Source organism: Vigna radiata, chromosome 5 (genome assembly GCF_000741045.1).
Source record: "Vigna radiata var. radiata cultivar VC1973A chromosome 5, Vradiata_ver6, whole genome shotgun sequence".
Taxonomy (NCBI): Eukaryota; Viridiplantae; Streptophyta; class Magnoliopsida; order Fabales; family Fabaceae; genus Vigna; species Vigna radiata.
Genome location: NC_028355.1, coordinates 24,875,149 through 24,895,591, shown reverse-complemented (window position 1 = coordinate 24,895,591; position 20,443 = coordinate 24,875,149). Strand labels below are relative to the sequence as shown.

The following is a 20,443-nucleotide window of genomic DNA, read 5'->3' as shown; positions in this document are numbered from 1 at the left end:
AATAATGAGAAAAACATACCATTCATTTACGAAGCGCGCGAATGGAATGTAACAAGTGAAGATAAAAAACCCTGCCGTCACCCTAATCTTTTGCAGTCCAGTCGCAAGGAGGTCTCGTTTTGAAATTAGCGTGAAAGACATAATCGTAATCTTAATATTTATATGATTTAAAATCTGCAGGATAAACCCTGCCATATCAACGGTAATGGCGAACAAACTTGCTGGTAGGGGGGAGCTACTGGACCGTTGGAGAGGCATCGCGGAAGAAGAGGAGAACGACGATGACGATCATGTTGATTCCTCCAAGAGTCGTAACCTCCACCTCCTCAAACAACAATGGTTATCGCTTTTTCCCCCTTTTTCATTTTCAGCGCCAGAACGAATCCAAATTATAGTCAACAATCGGTTCATCGTTTTAATTATAATGGATTTGCAATGCCGATGTTCGGTTCCCCACGAATTTCGACTTTAGTTTTATTGGGAATTATTTTGACTTGTTGCTGAAAGCAAAATAGGTTCAGAGTGATAATACTAAAGCAGATGTTTACTGTGTCTGTTGCTTATGCATTGTACACATTCCTCACATCCTCAGTATAAACACTTGATAAACACGGTGAGTTTAAAGAACAAGTATGGAAATAAATAAATGATTATGAAACATAATCGGCAGTCATACTTGTGTGAGTATCTTTATATCACGTTATTCTTTTATTCCACATGAAAAAAAAAAAAAACTAGTTATGCTTTTACTGAGGCAGTGTTGCCTAACTGGTTTCATATCTAATGAGCCTTGGTGTAGTTTCCACAATGACTGTAATTATTGCCAGGTTTGCAGATGCATATAATTTTCTAATTTGTTTGCCCGGTGGAAGTCATATTTGGTGTGGCTTTTCGGATATAATGGGACCGCTTTTGGAGACTTTTTACAATTACTTCAAAAATGATTGTCAAGAGTCACCTCTGAGGCTGTTATGGAAGAGAATATCTGATGAAATGGGTCTTTGCCTTCAATGCATTTCGCAGCATCATCAAGCCCAACACATGTATAGCACGGAGTATGAGTCTAGTTCTATTGGTCCTCTTCTCGATGTCTTGCAGAAGCTTGATTGTGAAAGGGTGACATTACGTCTGAGGGATGTGAATAGAAAAATAGCAGGGGAAATGTATGATCCTGCCTGCGATAATGCAGAAGTTGTTAATGTTTTGTATGAGGTGTGTTTTCTGTGTCCGTATGGTTGACATAATGTTTTAGATTCTACTTATTAGGTTGCATCTGACGATTTCTCTTTATATGCAGATATTTTTGTTGCTTCTGAATTAGTACAAGAAATATTTTAACTGTATTTTTCCATCTAAATATGTTTTCTGTTTTCCATGGTATTTTATTACATATGTGTTTTTGTGCTGAAAATTTCACTACTAGACGAATTGAAAATCTCACTGGGAAGAGCAAATTGTTTATTTTTGTACTGGGACATAGTGTTAGGCAGGGAAATAACGAGAGGGTTAGGAAGAAATTTAAAGATAAAAGTAGTAAAATTGTTAGTTGTTACAGGGGGAGACTTTCTGAGGAAGTCTATACATTCTTATCTTCTGGGATGTTGAGGGAGAGTTTTTTGAGTTGGTGTTTGTGACGGGGAGAACCCTGTGAGAAAGGGAGATTTTCCTTCCTAAACGTTGCCCATTTGCGGCTCTGATAGTGACTAGTTCAGTTTGTGAGTTTATCTCTGGTTTTTCAAGGTCCCTAACACATGGTGAGTTTTATTTGTTGCTAAAATAGTAATTCTCTTATGATATTTTAAGTGGTAGTAGTTATAACTAGTTTCATTCTACTTTCTTTATGAATGGATTTTCTAAATTGAAGTTTAGAGTTTATCTGCTTATTTTCCTATGTTCATCATTTCACACAGGTGTTGATGTTCCCATTCCTCTTAGATTTTGAGCCTCTATTCACCGAGTTTGAGTTGTTTGTTGAAGCTATCGACAATAAGCATGAGTTGGCTTTGTCTGGGAATCAACAATTTCCGGTGTGTTTTATTTCTGGTACTCGCTGTGTATTACTGCTAGCAGATTCTCTGTTACAGCATGTTAAATGGTGAGCCCATTTTCTTCTAGGGAGTTTATGCATTACTATTTTGCAAGAGAAGCGTTCGTTCTGTTGGATATCGCTTAGCAGGATCAATGGGCAAAATCAGGTACTTATTGTTGGTTGGCTTGAAAGTTCTTCAGTTTCACAATTGTGATTTCATGTTTAAGTTGATGATGTTCCACTGAACTTGGGTTTTGTAAAAGGAAATTCTCTGCATCTGTAAATTCCTCCTAAAAGTACATATGGATATCCTTATCTTGTCTAAAAACAAGGCTGTTCTGTTATAGAGAAAGACATGGAAGGACATAGTAGCATATGCCATATCACTATTGAAATCATATATATGAGCCTCTTTACTTATCCATTCTTCATCACCATGTTCTCATTGAGTTTTCTGGTGTCAAAAGCCTTTTTTTTTCCCATTTTGATGTGATCTATGTTTGCTTCTGTGTAGGAGAGCAACGGACTTGGAACCTTTGCAGCCATTGCTTAAGAAATTTATTGGCTGTTTAGAGGCAGATGCTTTACCGGTGGCTTTGGAGACCTCAGCACCAAGAACTCAATTGGATCGCGTGTCTTTATGGATTGGTATCAAATCACTGTAAGAAGTGTGTTTTGAATTTGGTAGCATCAATCTTTAGCTCAGTATGTTTTTCACTAATATTTTCGTGCTACATCATTATGTATGCTCTGTGAAGGCTTGGCTTCTTGGACCCTTCAACTTTTGAAGAAGGGATATTGGAACGGTATCCCTTTTTTGTCGATATTGTACTCAATCATATTAGTGGTGATTCACTTGAATTTTCACACGCCGTTACTTGCTTGAGACTGCTCTTTGAAATGCTTGGTATGTTGTTTTTCCTTTCCATTTCACGTTCTTTAATTCATATACATTTCTTTTGCTGACTTTTTGTTTTGTTGTTTTGGCTTGGTTTGAGGTTGTAAGCTTTGGTTAAGGTCTACATTGTCACCAAGTGTAATGCGCAACACTTTAATTGGTCAATGCTTCCATACTCGCAATGAGAAAATCCATAAAGATATTTTTGGTCTATTCCAACCTTTTCTACAGGCATGTATGGATGGTGATTTGATTTGTTTCTTTGTTGTACGTGTATTGGGAGAAGGACGGTTGTTCTTGTATTGACATTATTGAGTTATTTCATCTCATTTACAGTCTCTCGAAGCTTTGCAAGATGGAGAGCTTGAAAAGCAGCGTAGGTATTTTCTCTATTTTTTGCTCCATCAAGTGCCAGTGAGCAGTAACTTCAGCGTTCTAACAAGAAAATTGGCATGTCAGGTTATTACATTTAGATTTTTGCATGATGGATGAACATAAACATGTGATCTATTCCGCTTTTTTAATTGATACTGCAAATTGTTTTGGCTTATCACCATTGGTATAATGCTATATATAAGATTGTCTTTGCAGATAGCGCTTCATATTGTACACCGAGGTTACAAGATGAACCCACCTTGTCCTCCCTTTGAGTGTGCACATATGTGGTAAGAAGCCAGAACCCCTTCTTTTTATGTGTTCAAACGAAACTTATTAATTGTGGACTTAGTATTAGACAGTTGTCTGTACTCATGTATAAGAGTTGAGCACTCAAATTCTGGAGTCAGCAACTTGTAAGAGTTAGTTAACTTGCCTATCTTTTTTGTCAAACATAAATTTGAAATAATTTCCATGTTTAAACAAGTCAAATCACTAATTGATCTACAACTGAACAAACCAATCAAAGCACTTAAAAACAAATTGGGCAATAAATTTAAGCCTTTTACACCATTTTAATGATTTTGGCATTGTTCATAGATTTATCTAGCCCCACAGGTTCATACACATCACCTAAACGAAGTTGTTGAGTGCAAGCATTGTTAAATATCTTGTCAAAATTTAAACCTTCTAACACACCACCTATCATCCGCAATCCATCTTCTTATGAGTCAGCTTTTGTCCCTATTCGAGTTCCAATTGTCAATCCCCTCCTATGTAGACTCAGTCTATCTCTGGAGTTCATCAGTCCAGAATTCATCCTTCCTTGTTCCTTGCTCATTTAGAACCTAAAACAATTAAGACAGGACTTGAGGATGCTAATTGGCTTGCTACAATGCATCCAGAATATGATGCACTTTTGAAGCGAAATACATGGGATTTAGTTTCTTAACCTCCTTATAGACAAGTTATTAGATGCAAATACAAAGCAAGGTTGGTGCACTTATTTTCGTAAAATTATTTCTCTAGTGGTAAAACCATGAGTTGTTATAATTTAGGGTAAAATGATTCATCTTATTATGCCGAGATATAAAATACGCTAAGCGAGAAACAAAAATACACTTGAGTGAAAGTGAACCAGCAAACTAGAAAAAGCTGGCAGAAACTTGATGAACCTCAACTGTAAGTTAGATAATCATAATGAAGACAATTAAGTTGATAAGATGAGAGAACACAAGGAGTTCACCGATTAAATAGTAACACACATAAGTTGAACACATACATAAAATCAGAGAGAATTGATGATACGATCGTGTTCAGGAAAGAGTATGGTCTTTTTTGAATTTGAATCCTCCAGACACAATAAAATAAATCACAGAAGAATGTAGAATAAGATAGGGATGACAACATCACAATCTAGCATATTGATAAGTCAAGTGAAGATTCGCCACAAAGATGTTAATCTTTGATAAGAATCAAAGTTCTAATCTAAGAACCAAGAGAATCCTTTCTCAAAGAATGCAAATGTATGTAATATGACTCAAAATATTTACATTATGTTTTTAATACCTCTATAAATAGGTACATAAGTTTAACAAAACCTAGAAACCTAAAAATAAAGCCTAAAACTCAAAACACATAAAAATAACAAAAAATAAAAATTATAGATGCAAGCTTTTGTCTAGCGAGGCTCGCTCGTCCAAAGAACACAACCTAGTTCGTCCAGTGAATTTAACATTTTGTAAATTTAAAATAAAATTACAATTTATTTAATTTTCTAAATTATTCTTCAATTGTGCTTATTATCTTCATGTTCTTTAAATTCCCTCCTTCATAAAACATTATAAAATTCAAGGATACATGTTTTGATATTTGATTTTGTCATAGATTCTTTGAATTGCAAATATTCTTCAAGTTTTTCTTATATGTTCATGATGTAGTCCTTTATCATACCCTTCTTAAAGAGAATTTGTCCTCAAATTCGTACTACTTGAAGATCCCTTATCAATTGACCGAAGAAACAATGTTTTCACCAAAAAAGGACTCAAATCCCCGGTTAAATTGTTTGATTAGATGATGTGAACAAGGTAGAAGTCATTTGAAGAAGAATTAACTAATTGAGCAGACAAACGACGTGAGTGTGACGATGAACACAACTTTGAATGGAGAATACAAATACAAACCAATCAATTCACTGATTGACAGTGCTTGTGACAGATGCGGAAGCAAGTGAAAGCAATGGTCAGTTTAAATAGAGACGAAATCTGGATCAGGGAAGAAAAAGCTATAGATACCATCTTAAATAACACAAATAGAGAGAAAAGAGAAAGAATGAACAAGGAACTAAGTAATTTTATTAATCTCATAATAGTTTGAATGTTATGTACATTGACTTTTTATCGAGATTAGTTTTCTGTTAAGAGTAACAGAAAATGACAACTGTACATTAAGAGAAATTAGTACATTAGTGAGAAACCCACATCTTTACGAAGTAAAAGTGACCTATACAAGTCAACTATGGTATACAAGTCGATGTGGAACATCCAACACATCCTTCTCACGGCGAGAAATATACATCTTGAGCGTGATACTAAAGATTAATGGATGGTCCAGTAGCAACCTGATAACAAGTGGAACTATAGATTCAACAATAAACTTCGTTAGGATAGACTCTAAACCATAGCTTTTGATATTATGTTAAGAAGTGGATTTTAACCTCATAAAATTGATTTGTAAAGTAATGTTTGTCTCGACTTATATACTGGAAATTAGTCTTATCTTTAGTCGATATGAGACTTCAAACACTAATATTAAGGAGACCACAAAGATCATTTTTATTCTAAAAAACCTCTATTCACAACATATATTATGAATGAGATTCAATGGAAAGCTATGTGCTAATGATACACCACTTCCGGTCTTATATATAAGAAACAAATATCTATCTTTTAAGAAACAAATATCTAACATACAACAATCAACAAAAGTAGTTAACTTGACTAATTTTAATATTTAATAATAATTTAAGTTTTATTAAAAAAAATATATCAATAGAATTGAATGGTTCAAGTGCTGATTATATTTAATGACATTCTTTTAATTGTAGGAATAATTTTTTGTGTGATTTATACTGTTAATAGCCCAATAAAGGCATTCATTTTCATGGGAAATCAGTGTATATCTCATACAAGACCAGAGGTAGTGCCCTGGTACTTGGTCTGTTGCTTTTTTCATTAGTGTAGTTTCCTGATCACTTCTCAATATTTGTATTGGACAGGGGGCCTTCCCTTGTATCATCTCTGAAGGACTCCTCGCTCCACAGTTCTTTAAGGCAACCTGCATTTGACCTTATACAGACCATCATAGTTTCAGATGCTACTGCATTACTGCATTCAGTGCTGATTTGCTGCACAACTCTGAGCACTGATCGTGGCATTACAGATGAGGTCATTGAGTTGGACGATGAAAATGATGATATTTGTCTGCCATCTTTTCCAGACAACAAAGAGAATGATAATAGTAGTTCTTGGAGTCACTTCAAAGTTCAAAGTGGAATAACTTCTCAAGATTGCCGACAGTGGATATGCATTCCCATGTTATGGGTTGATGTTTTAGTTGATATTAATCCCTCAGTCCTTCCAATTTCATTTTCCAAAGCTGTTTTCTGGGCACGATCTCGTTTTCCTTTGGTAGAATATGAGAATAGTGTAGAAATGGTGCTTCCAAACAGATCTTTCCTTTCATCTTATGCTCCAGAAATTTCCTCTTCATTTGAATGGAAGGTTCCAACTGGATCTGATGATGGTGGAGATGGAAACAAATCAAAAAACTCAGTTGAAGTTTTGACTATGTCTCGTCCTTTATTAAGAACATTTATTAGGTTCCTAACGCCAACTTCACTTTATCTTTATATTATGCTATAAAGTTTGTGCATTTTCTGGTTCTAAGTTAAAAGCTAATTTTTAGTTTCTTGACTAATTGTCTGGAGTTGCACATCAGGTTAACTGCACATTTTTTAGTTCAGATAAGACATGGAGAACTTCGAAGTCAGTGGACTTGGGAACCATTGATGAGTGAAAGCTTAATCCTTTCACTCTTAGACCCGAATGATGTAAAATTTTCCTAAAACTTGAAGATCATGCTTACCCATGTTAGAACGTGATGAATCATCTCATTGTTTTTTCTTATTTGTTTTTCCCGTGCAGGATGTTCGACAATTTGGAAAGTCTATGTTAGAACAAATTTCAGATACTCGGGGTCTTTCAAGTGGATTGAAATTTCTTTGTTCTCACAAGACCTCTTTGTATGCAACTATTCAGGGCCTCAAGCATGCTATGGAACTGGTAATGATTTTAGCAAATGTTTTCTTGATAATAATTTAGTTAATGTCTGCCGTTTGTTTCTTTGTGTTTGTGCACAAGGCAATTTCAGTGGAGAAGTATGATTTATGAGAAGGATAAGGATCCCCTAAAACAGGAGAAATGGCTGAAAACAGAAACAATGCAATCTATTATCTCTGCTTACCGAACCTAATCCTAAACTCCCTTAAGATAACCATGAATGGTCCCTTAGAGAGAAACGGTATCACTTGTTGTTTTTACTGTGGGCTAAATAGATGCATTCAACGGCATTCTCCTCCTATGAAGCTGAGAGACTCCTACACATGGATGTTGATCCTCCAGCATGGGTTACGTAGCAGTTGAGACACTGTGTATGTGTGTGTATTTAAAATATAGAAACTCAGTTAAAATTAAATATGAGCAACATACTATTGGAAGTTTTTCCTATTTGGGTACTCAAAATTCTTTATATTATGGGTGTTATTTGGGCTATTGAGAAATCTTGGGTTGATGGTTATAGGCTGGTGTGGTTGGAATGTGATTTTACTTTGGTTTCATCTCCTTAAATTGTTCCGTAGTCGCTTTGAGGGACATGATGAAAATGCATGAAGAGTTATGATGCTATGGAGTTCAAAGTAACCCATTCACGAAGAAAATTCTTGTGTGGATAAGCTCACAAATTTGGGTATTGACAAAAGATATGAGATCCAATGGTTTGAGTCTCTTCCTTAGATTATTAGGCTAGAAGTTTTTCATAATAGATTCCAACACCCTTTTTTTCGTTTTGCATAAGTTTTAAGGGAGTTTGCCTTGTACTTCTTTTGAACATGGGTTTGGTTTGGCCTCCCCATGTTTTTGTTTTATTTTTTATTTCTTTTCAATAAATTGTTTCATGTGATGATAAATGATGGTTGAATTATGAGGCGTCAACCTAGTTGAGATGTCTTAGTTCAGAGTGATGCTTAACATGAATTTTATATAAAAAATATTTGTATTATATAATAAGACAACTATGTAAAATAATAGTGGCTGTTATATACTATTTTCTATCCTTGTATAGCTTTCTGAGGCATCGTCTATGTTATGACCTGCTTTATTTTTCTATTTTTACTAATCTGAGCGTGTATCTCTGTTAGGTGCAACTGGATTCTGTTCTGTTGAAGTTTCATACGCTACATCATTTTTGGTTTCTTTTATGCAAATTACTCAAAGATGAGGGTCTACTTGCCCCAGAGTTGCCAGATAATACACATAGTGTCTTAAGAATGCCAAAATTCTCCTCACATGGTGGGTTTTTAAAGCAGCCAGCTTTCAGTTCTTTGCCTGAGAATGTTGTTAAAAATGCTGCCAATGTTGAACAAAGAACAAAGGAAAAATTTGGATGTTTCCTATGTGAAAAGGCATGGCATATTTTCTGTAGATGCTTGGTAGATGGCAAAAACTTCATTGATTACAATCTTTGCCAGGTACTATCTGGACTTCGTTTTCCCTGGCTATTTGCTTTGTTCAGTTTTTTTGAAATACTTTTGTTGAAATAATTAGTAAATTTATGTAATCATTATGTCTAAGGTAGGAGTTGAGTGTTAAATAACCCGCCCCTAGTTCTCTGTCCAAGTAGCCTAGGATAGAGCGTTTTGCCTTTTAGTCTTCCTATTGTATCAACCTTCATATTTATAAATACAGAACTATGAGAGGGTTTCTACAAATATATTTCTCTGTTTTAATCTCAACATAGTATCAAATCAGGTTCTCTAAGTTTTCTTCCAGTACTGTCTCTGCTGCCCGCTGATGGCCATAAAAAAATTGTCTTTCAACCAGTGCATAACCTTAATGAGCGGTTATGTGCTTTTTTAGCTGGTTTTCACTGTCCGTTGCCTCCATTCACCATCAGCCATTGTTCGCCACCATCCGTCCATGTTCACTGTCATAGTTTTGTCTGGCAATCACGAGATTTGGATCGTTTCCTTGAGTGACGGCCAATCCCACAGAAATCAAGGAGAAACTCCAGTCCATGTGCTGCCACCTTCCCGGTGTCAGAATCATACTGTGCGACTCCCGGTCGTCTCACCGAAGGCCCCTATTTCTGTTTTGACCCTCCATAGCGGTCACGTGAGAGTCAGCTGCCTCCACACAGTGCCACCATAATCCTTCAATGGAGCAAATAGAAGCTCCATCGTCAGTGTTCATCATCCAACAACCACCATTGTGGTATCTCCTGAGAAAAATCTGACACCAACCAAAGCTGGTTCTGGAATCATGGTAGCTATAAGGAAAGAGTTGAATCCTGAAAGTATGCAACTCTGGGTTTGTCTTATCTTGCTACCAGCAGCTAGTCAAGGAATTTCACCTCCAAGTCATGGGTTGAAGGTTGCTCATAGCTTAAGGGGAAGTGTTGAAATAATTAGTAAATTTATGTAATTATTATGTCTAAGGTAGGGGGTTGAGTGTTAGATAACCTGCCCCTAGTTCTTTGTTTCACAACTCAGGCTAATGACAATATAATGGGAAACCGTGACCTCATCAACTTACTTACCTCTTTAGGAGAACCAAAATACATGAAGAAATGTGGATATTGGCTTTTTGCTAAAAATTCTACCACTTCCACAAGAGCTAATGTTTTAGCCTTTACCGTCTCATGTACAAATACTGGTGAGTCTGTTTGCATTAAACATTCATAGACCCATTTATATGCGCTCATCCCAGTCCATGACATTTTGTCAAGCACATAATCAACAAGTTTGCCCGTTTGGTTACCCCTGTGCTTTTGTTCAATCAAGCATTCAAATACAGATCTGCAGAAGCTCGTGTTAGCTCCTAGGAATGTCCTAACTGCGTCAGCTCGCTCTAATGGAAACACTGGTAATAGTTATTGATTTCTTGGTATTCCTACCAGAGCTTTCATAGTTGCTATTCTCTTGGTGAAAAGCTGGTCATAGTTATTATTCAATAAATTTTTAAAGAACATCATAAAGTAGCCACTGAATACAAGCATTTTATCGGCACGGAACTTCTTTACATTCTCAACGGATACAATTGGATGCCCGACTTGGCACTAATCATGTCAATCCCAACTCTAAGACTCATCCAAAGTTGTCGAAGGATGGATAATATAGACCTAGTGGCACCTAGGTGTGTTCTTGCCATAGTTCCATCATACATTGCCAACCCGATAGCTAGATTGATCTCCAGCCTATCATTCTCGTAGTCCAGGACACTCAAGATCTCTCCAACAGCAATGAACTGCACGGTGCCTGTAGTTGCATTTGTCCTTCTCTAATTCCTTCTCCCAGATTAACAGGTCAATTGACAGCTTCAGCCTCTCCAAGTCCCATCTTGGTGAGTTCCTGTGCACGAACCGTTGGTGTGAGGTCTCTCTTCTTGAGGGCAATAACGGGTGTCTCTCAAAGAGTTAGAGGTTTAGATATAGGAATGGAACCAGGACATGCTATAGTAGAAAAGGTACCATTTGCAATTCTTATCGTATTATGTATGAAACCTGTGCAAAGACTTTATGCAAAGAACTCTTTTAAGCAATTTTTCATCAGGCTTGTAGCTCTAGAATTGATGATCCATGGAGCTTTGGAGTTCTGTTTGGCACTAAAAAAGAACAATAGAAAAGGAAATATCTTCTCTGTTTAGAGAGGAGGATGAATTAACTGCCATTGTGGGCCCAACTAAATGTTGCACAAAAACTAGCTTGGTAGGTGGGGCTGTCCTCCACTTATATAGTTTAGTTTGAATTTGTCTGTAGTCAATATAAGGCTTAGGTTTTCTTCCTATGAAAAGAACTTATAACAGTTCTCTAATTGTTCCATAGTAAAAGGAATTATAAATTGGAACCTGAGGGAAGAACATTGATCACAGATGATGATACAACTTTGACCCTTGTAGAATTTGTGGAAGACATGGTTGGCAAACACATGATTAGGGCCAAAACTTTGATACCATGTAATTTTAGGATAATAGAATAATTTTTCTTTCTATGGATTGATCAAAATTACATGAGTTATATAGACAAAGATGGTCAGGAGAAACCCTAACTACCCTGATTAGTGATTACAAAATAAAAAAGGGAGAAAGTAAAGGAGAACCAAATGAGATTTGAATAATCATATCTTGATCTTAACTACCTAAAGTCCTTATTTGAAATTTAAATTTAAAATAAATTTCCTAACAACTGTTAACAATAGTTTTTTATTTTTTTCTTTACTAGATTCTATTATTTTTATTTAAAGTTTAAGTTTAAATAAATATAAGTACAACTGTGAACAATATAATTGCTTGTTTTTTCAGATGACTTGTGTACGATTACTTGAGATTCTCCCTGTTCTTGTCAATAAACTTTGTCTATCTGGTGATAAAGAGATGGGGAATCTCACAATGCTTGTACAAAATAAATTGAATTTCAAATGGCTTCACGATCTTATGGAATGGGGGAAGTCATCACTCAAAGTTGTAATTGTATATTGGAAGCGTGCTGTTACTGATATCCTGAATCAGTTGAAAGCTTCTTGTGATAAAACTTCTCTGTCAACAATCATGACCATAGAAAATCTTATTTTGAATGGTGAGTTTAATTTCTGTAGTCAATTTTCCCTCCATGATTCTGTGAGTTCTATGACATTAATATATTTTATTAATGTTTTGCATTGTCAATTTAGATGGTTATACTTTGGAAGAATTGACAAAACAACTGTCATGCCTGTCCGTTTCTTTATCTAGGGAGGAAACCGTGAACTCTGAATCATTGGTATCTGAAAGATTGCCATTTGAGAAGGGCTGTTTTACTTCAGATGTTCATTCTTCATCCATGGAGTATATAGACTTACAAAATCTGGACTCTAAAATTGTGATTGGCAACAAAAGCACTGACAGTGTAATTATTCTTTCTGATGATGAAGTGGAACCAAAAGTTTCTTCCAAGAAAGACATTTTATCAGTTGGTGATGATGTTCATCACATTTCTGATGGCAATATTGTGCCCCATGATTTTGGTACTAGCTTACCAGCTGCTGACCCTTCAAACCAGAATGTTTCATTCATTAAAACTTTGAAGAAAAGGAAGGAGTCCTTCCAGAAAAAGGCTAGTTTTGGTAATTTAAATGATAAGCCTGTGGTGACTTCGTTTATTGATTCAGAAAGCTCAGACAGTTGTAGGAAAGAAGCAAGTTCAAAATCCAAGGATATGGACAATTTGACAAAGCTTTCGGATGAAGGTGCCAATGCTAAAAATATGAATAAAACTCGTGGCAGCATGGCTCCCAAAACTGTTGACACTGTGTCACGTACTTGTAGTAAAACGTTATGTGATCAAGGTGCAGATGGTGATCCCCTAGAGACTGCATTAAAATCTGTGGGACGTGTCCAGTTGCATGTACCAAAGCCTACAATTTTGAAAAGACAAGTTATTCAACTCAAAACACCCTTTGAAAACAAATCTGGTTATCTTCGTAAATTGGAGGATCCAATGAAAAGATTCAGGCCACCAAGGTTGGATGATTGGTATAAAGCTATTCTTGAGATAGATTATTTTGCAACAATTGGATTGTCATCCAAGAGAAAAGATGAAAACCAAACTGTTAACAAATTAAAGGAAGTTCCTGTATATTTTCAATCTCCTGAACAGTATGTTGAGATATTTCAGCCATTAGTTTTGGAGGAGTTCAAAGCACAGCTACAAAATTCTTTTCTTGAAATGTCTTCATGGGAGGAGATGCTTTATGGAGTCCTTTCTGTGATGTCAATTGAGAGAATTGATGATTTCCATATTGTACGCTGTGTCCATGATGATGGTGATTCTGCAAAATGCAGGAGCTTTGCTGAAAATGACTTTCTTTTGCTAACAAAAGATCCTCCTCAAAAATCTTCTCATGATGTTCATATGGTTGGAAAGGTATGCTTTCATTAATGTGTGATTGCTATTGTCCAAATATTTTTCTCCAATGCCTATAACGTCTTACAGTTCAATGTTTTAAGCTATGCATGCTTGAGTAGGTGGAAAATTTGAAGATTGAAAATTAAGGAAAACTACTCCATACTAAACTTGAAAGCATAATGTAACACTTTTGTTGTCCAACTCATATTTTTTCTACTTCTATCTTAATTCATATTGAAAAAAGTTTAAAAGCTTTCAATATCTACCAATTTGGCTCTTCTTATTTTGAACCAACTCAAACAGGCTTAGTTCCTAGTGTCTTGTACCTAGTTTTCAATAATATCATCAGCATGCTGAGCCACTTAAATGTCATATTGTGTTTTGTTGAGTATGAAGATTTGCGAGCTCATGATTGGTAAGCCTGCTGTCCCTTTTGCTGATAATTGATTGCTAATTCTATACTTGAGCATGCTTGAAAATTGCAATATCCAATAAACCATAAGATGGTTGAACTCTGAATTTTCCTGCTATTATCTTAATTTGCTCCTTTTTCAACCTTCATCAGAAATATATATTTTTTATCTTGTTTTAGTGGCAAATAACATCGAATGTTAATTTGATTTTTGAAACCTGCCAACTGTTTACATTAAACCTTAAAGTTGCTGTGCGTTGGGTCACCTTTTTGTTGAACAAAATTTGTGCTGGTTCCCCAATGTGGCAAAAGCTAACCTCAAGCCACTTATGCACCAAACCTGAAGTAGTGCGGATAAATCTGTCATGTTAAAGCTGTCTGTGTTTTGCAGGTTGAAAGGCGTGAGAAAGACAACAAAAGAGGTTCAAGTATTATTCTCATCAAATTCTATTTTCAAAATGGTTCTTTACGATTAAATCAAGCTAGAAGGAATCTCACTGAACGAAGTAAATGGCATGTTTGTCGTATAATGAGCATTACCCCACAAATGCGAGAATTTCATGCACTGTCATCAATAAAAGACATCCCTTTGCTTCCTCTCATTTTGAATCCTGTCAACAATTCCTTTTGTTTCAACGAATGTAAAGAAGTAGATCTCACCAATTTGTGCCAGTCATTGCAGCAAACTCTGAGGTCAACATTTAATGCCAGTCAACTTCAAGCAATAAGTGTTGCTATTGGAAGGGTCAAAGCAAAAAAGACTATTGAATTATGTCTAATTCAGGGTCCTCCAGGTAGTTGATCCACTTCGATCTATCCTTAAACCATGAAGATCTTGTCATTTTTTCTGCTTAAACTTTTTAAATTGTTAATTTGCATGTATGCTGATGTAAATATAGGAACTGGGAAGACTCGGACTATTGTTGCAATTGTCAGTGCTCTTCTAGCTTCTCAACCAAAGATGAGTTGTCTAAAAAATCCTTCGGGTGAAAACTTGTACCAAAATTCTTCTACATACTTTAGACCGAAGGTTAGTCAGAATGCCATTGCAAGGGCTTGGCAAGATGCAGCATTGGCCAGACAGTTGGCCAATGATATGCAAAATTCTTCAACATCTTTCGGAAATTATGTGAGACAGAGAGTGCTTATCTGTGCTCAATCTAATGCTGCAGTGGATGAGTTGGTGGCAAGAATTTCTAGCCATGGTCTTTATGGCAGTAATGGGAAAATGTACAAGCCTTATCTCGTGAGGGTTGGAAATGCAAAAACAGTTCATTCAAACTCATTGCCATTCTTTATTGATACATTAGTTGATCAACGTGTGGCTGAAGAGAGGATGCATACAAATGTTGTGAATAGTGATTTAGGGGTAGATTCATCAGCCATGCTGCGGTCTAAATTAGAGAAACTAGTTGATTCTATTAGGTTTTACGAAGCCAAGCGTGCTAACTCAAAGGATCAGAATTCTAATGCTAAAAGTCATCTGTATAATGACTCTCTTAGGACAAATGAGAAGGAAATGTCAGAGACAGAAATTGAAATGGAGTTACGGAAACTGTATGATAAAAAACGACAAATATATAAAGATCTTTGTAGTGTTCAGACTCAGGAGAAGAAAGCCAATGAAGAAACCAAGGCTCTTAGGAATAAGTTGCGGAAGGCTATACTAAAGGAAGCTGAAATAGTGGTAACTACATTGAGTGGCTGTGGTGGGGATCTTTATGGGGTATGCTCTGAGAGAATGTTAAACTCCAAGTTTGGGGGGACATCTGAACATACCCTTTTCGATGCTGTTGTAATTGATGAAGCTGCCCAAGTATATACATCTTTTTTCTGCTATAAATAATTTATCTACAATCCTCTAGTTAACTATATTTACCTTCTGATCTTTTTTGTTGCTGCAGGCTCTTGAGCCAGCTACTCTGATTCCTCTTCAGCTTTTAAAGTCAAGTGGAACCAAATGCATTATGGTAAGAGTACTAACCAAAAGCTTTTAAACTTATACCGATGTAGGGTAAATAGTAAAACTGACCTTTGTAATTTATTCAAGGTTGGTGACCCAAAGCAGCTTCCTGCAACTGTCCTCTCAAATGTTGCCAGTAAATTTCTTTATGAGTGTAGCATGTTTGAACGCTTACAAAAGGCTGGGCATCCTGTTATTATGCTTACGGAACAGGTACATCGTATGTGCCTAGATGAGTAAAATATACTTTAGGAACTGTTAGTTCAATGCTTCATTCTATGCCATAGATTTTGATGGATCTGAGAGCAATCATTTATAATTTGTTTTTGACAGAATACATAGGTGTTCTTTGATCCTTGTAGCTGACCTTAGCTAGTAGGAAAACTACCTTTTTATTGTTGATCAAACAATTTAGACAATGGTGAGAGGCAACCCTATTTCTTATTAAGTCTCAAGTTTAGAAGAAAATAATTTCTCTCTTATTCTAGTTAATCACATACATCCGATATATATATACACACACACATTGATTAGATAATTTAGGAAATAAGCACAACCTATTCTAGGAAACAAATTCCTGAGATTGTGGGATTGATAAGCTAGTAATAAAACCAATATACACCCAAACCGATAGGAATAAAATCTGAAACTTATTAAATATTTTGACATTAAGGAATGTGGATCGATGAGAGACGCACAAGAAGATTCAAGAAAACTTATTTTTGGATAGGTTTAAGTGATGAGTGCTTTAGCTATTTGTAACAAATGCTCATTTATTTTTGCATTATTTGGTAGCCATTTCCACATGGAATTTGTTTTCTTGTGTTGGATGAAACTTTTGTAGTGCTATGAATCTTAGTAGAAGACTAATTGTAAATGGAGTTTTTCATTACGTCAACCCACCCAAAACAAAAACTCATGAGAGCATTTATAGAAGCTACTACCCTTAGGATAGAAATGTGTGTAGATGGATAACAAACAATGACAGCTGAAACAAATAGATAATAAACTGTGACAGCTCACAACAAACAACAGAATATTCTAGATACAAAGGGAAACTCATATTATCTGCTAAACATGGCAGTAGATGCTTGTGAGATTGTATGGCTTCTAACAGTTAAAATGTGGAAACATACTAAATTCATGAGACAATCAAAGCGCTATTCACAGTTTGTCAAGTCCAGTCTTCCATGAGTCAACCAAATACGAGAGAGAAGGTGGTCAAGAGAAATCAACACAGACTTTGATAATTCCCGTGATCAACTTTTGTTTCTCATAAAGGTAAGTATGCCATGACATCACTATATAACTTGTAATATCAACTAGGTTACACACCAAGTTACACCAATTATCTGCAGCATGCTGAAATACCATAAGAAAAAAGAAAACATTAAAAAAAGTGGGAGGATCCAACCAAACCCACTTAAGGGACAAACCTATCAAAAGGTAATTGATATCCATCCTAAAAAGTCTCATAGGAAATGTAATCAGGATAGTATCCCACCACCTATTATGTGTTGGTAACATATGTAACAAACATGGTTCGGGTGACATATGATCCAACTTGAAGGGGTACTAAAAATATGATTTGATTGCATTAAATAGGAGATATGATTTGATTTGAGTGGGTAATTTCTCATCAAATATTTTCCATTATGTATTGATTTTATTCTTTATTAGTGTTTCTTTTTCATTATAAATAAGAGCACTTATGTATCAACAATCACACCATTGCAAGCAGTCCTCTCTATGTGTTTTGGTAGGCATGGAGTGGTTTTATGTTTACATTGTCCTGTTCTATGATTCAAAGCTGAATCCCTTTATGATTTTTTTTTTCTCACAATGGCAGTATAGGATGCATCCAGAGATTTGCAAGTTCCCGTCATTGCATTTCTATGACAACAAATTACTGAATGGAAGCCAAATGTCTAACAAATCAGCACCATTTCATCAAATCAATGGTCTTGGCCCATATATGTTTTATGATATCATTGATGGCCAGGAGGTTCGTGGGAAAAGTTCTGGTGTAATGTCACTTTGTAATGAGCATGAAGCTGATGCTGCGGTTGAAATACTAAAGCTTTTCAAGAAAAGGTTAAATTTACTTTCTGTTTCTCTTACTTTCAGCTTATCCTGATGCTTACTTACAAAATTAGGATTGTCTCCGAAGGTACCCTGCTGAATTTGTTGGTGGAAGAATTGGTGTGATTACTCCATACAAGTCTCAACTTTCCCTTCTGCGATCTCGGTTTCTTAATGCTTTTGGATCTTTGAGTGCAGCGGATATTGAATTTAACACTGTGGATGGTTTTCAAGGTAGGGAGGTGGATATATTGTTACTTTCTACTGTAAGAGCAGCTCATTCAGGTGTTACTGCTTCCGTAGTAAACTCAAACTCTATTGGATTTGTTGCTGATGTGAGACGGATGAATGTTGCCTTGACAAGGGCCAAGTTATCACTTTGGATTCTGGGTAATGCTAGAACTTTACAGACTAACCAGAACTGGGCTGCTCTTGTGAAGGATGCTGAAAAAAGAAACTTGATAATGAGGGCTAAGATGCCATATCATTCAATGTTCAAAACAGATAAAAGTAATTGCTCTGTTGAAAATTTTGATAATCACGCAAGACCATTGAAGCATGAGAAGAAGGTTAAGGATAGTGACCAGAACAAAATTTTGCTTGGAAAGGATACTGTTGAGACGAAAAAGAAACGTGTTGCCTCTGAAGTCTGGGACAGGAATAAGGGTAATGGGGATGAGAATTCTTCTTCAGCTTTGGGAAAATATGCTCCATGTAAGGGAAGGAAATCTGAAGATGAGCATTTCTCCATTACTAAGGATATGGGAAATAAAACATTGGGTAAAAGACAATTAAAATTTCAACAATCAAGGAACAATTTAGACTTTCCAGTGGAAGAGGCAAGTGGTGGGCAAAAGGTATCAAAAAGACCTACTTTGCATTCTGGAGGGAATAGGAGCAGTTCTACTGAAATTTCTGTTTCCTCAATGAAAGGCAGTCACAAAGAGAAAGATGCAGTTGATCAAGGTACTGCTTCTAATAAAATTAAAGTTGATGAAGTTTCAAAAAGGAAACAGCAACGTGAAGCTGTAGATGCTATTCTTTACTCATCTTTGATATCTACGAAGAAGGAAGACACTGTGACAAAAGTTTCTGCAAAAAGGCCCTTTTCCTCATCTGTTGCTAGTAGGAGTATCAAGCCGTCTAAGAGCAAAAGTGGTAAACCTCTGCCTTGACTTGTTTAGTATGATTTATCTTTTAGTTGATATGAATACAAGGATGATAAGAAAGTAATACTCTATATCCTTGATAACAAAGGCTAACCTGCAAGGGAATTTTTCTGTCTTTACTGAAATTCCTCTTGCACATTTTACTGAATCAACGTATGATATTGCTATTGGGTGTCTTGTTACCTTTTTATCTTTACAATTGTTAGAATTAAGTATTAAATATAGGTAAGATATATATGTTGGAAAACTGCTATATGAGCTGTACCTATCTTTGTACATAGGATTGCAGTTTGATCTTTGCTCTTCTCTATACTCATTGTATCATAAATCTATTAATATAAATATGAGAAGATGTGAGAGGAGGAGTGATGAAGCTCTCTCAAATTCATTATGTATTCTTTTATAATTTTCTAAAGTTGGTAGGGTCGATTCCGCTTTGTTTGCCACTTTTTGACAAAGAAATTGTTAATTGGTCACTGTCTATGTCGTTGGTTGGTTGCCGTCCACTGTTAAAATTTTATCCTTCGATGCTTGGGTCTTGTGCGCCTCGACTAGTGCAACCCAACCTTGGCGATAGCTCATCCTAATTCCGGTGGTCACCGTCACATCTGCCCTTGGTGTGTGTCTCACGGGCTTTCTTAGCTGGAATCTTTTCGACCACAATTTAACTCTCAGAGGATTGAGCCTATTTTTCCCTTTGTTCTTACTGTTTGGTGAAGTCTTCTAGTGTTGATGACGATTTCTCTCACTTGAAACCCTAGGTTACCTTTGGTTTTCTCTCTTGCATTACTGGATTGTCTCCTTGCCTCAACCTTTTCCAACTCGTCTTAAGGGGACTATCTCCTTTGCCCTAATTTCCAGTTGTGAAAATGGAGGTTGTTGTAGTGGAGGAGGTCGTCCTCGTGGTAGATTTAAGCTTGAGTAAACTATCACAAGATTAAATGGTTCAAGGATTGTATAAGAGATATATTTAAAAAATCATAATATTTATAATATTTAATAGTTTTATTACATAAAATGAGGTGACGACAATTGTAGGGCCATCATTTAGCCCTTGTTTGATAGAAAGGGGTAAGGAGAAATGATATTAGTTATGTGGTATAGGTAGAGGTGTCAATTTAACCCATGGCCCCAAGGCCAGCCCTAACCCACTATTGAAAAAGCCCTATTTTAAGAAGTCCCTTAAGTAGGGGGCTAGAAAAAAGCCCCAATCCCCAAAGCCCCCTCTCAAGTGGGTTAGGGTCAGGGTTAAAGTGGGTTAGCCCCACTCTAAAACTTTAATTAAATTTTAGTCCAAAAC

General features: G+C 36.0%; 1 protein-coding gene across 5 annotated transcripts; it reads left to right on the top strand.

Annotated features, from left to right (window-relative positions):
- Positions 1-19,534, top strand: LOC106762007 (helicase SEN1). Of its 5 annotated transcripts, XM_014645675.2 has the most exons (22): positions 7-111; positions 181-339; positions 828-1,212; positions 1,911-2,027; positions 2,116-2,195; positions 2,544-2,690; positions 2,788-2,936; positions 3,028-3,158; positions 3,264-3,386; positions 3,519-3,592; positions 6,580-7,182; positions 7,302-7,413; positions 7,508-7,645; positions 8,779-9,108; positions 11,936-12,209; positions 12,304-13,535; positions 14,321-14,723; positions 14,829-15,745; positions 15,834-15,899; positions 15,980-16,105; positions 17,742-17,986; positions 18,063-19,534. In XM_014645675.2, exons 2-22 carry the CDS (start codon positions 206-208, stop codon positions 19,147-19,149), a joined length of 6,873 nt encoding a protein of 2,290 aa, XP_014501161.1. In that variant the 5' UTR covers positions 7-111; positions 181-205; the 3' UTR covers positions 19,150-19,534. The 5 variants fall into 5 exon arrangements, with proteins under 5 accessions (XP_022636870.1, XP_014501161.1, XP_022636868.1 ...); XM_022781147.1 differs by lacking the exon at positions 7-111 and having other exon boundaries at positions 228-339; positions 1,024-1,212; XM_022781149.1 differs by lacking the exon at positions 18,063-19,534 and having other exon boundaries at positions 1-339; positions 17,747-17,901.
- Positions 19,535-20,443: the final 909 nt, after the last annotated feature.

Excerpts from the sequence above, each read along its gene's own strand:
- LOC106762007 (XM_014645675.2), top strand. The coding sequence starts at position 206 with ATGGCGAACAAACTTGCTGGTAGGGGGGAGCTACTGGACCGTTGGAGA. Across the intron at positions 7,183-7,301 it reads TTATTAAGAACATTTATTAG|GTTAACTGCACATTTTTTAG; the intron begins GTTCCTAACGCC and ends GTTGCACATCAG. Across the intron at positions 9,109-11,935 it reads TTGATTACAATCTTTGCCAG|ATGACTTGTGTACGATTACT; the intron begins GTACTATCTGGA and ends TTGTTTTTTCAG.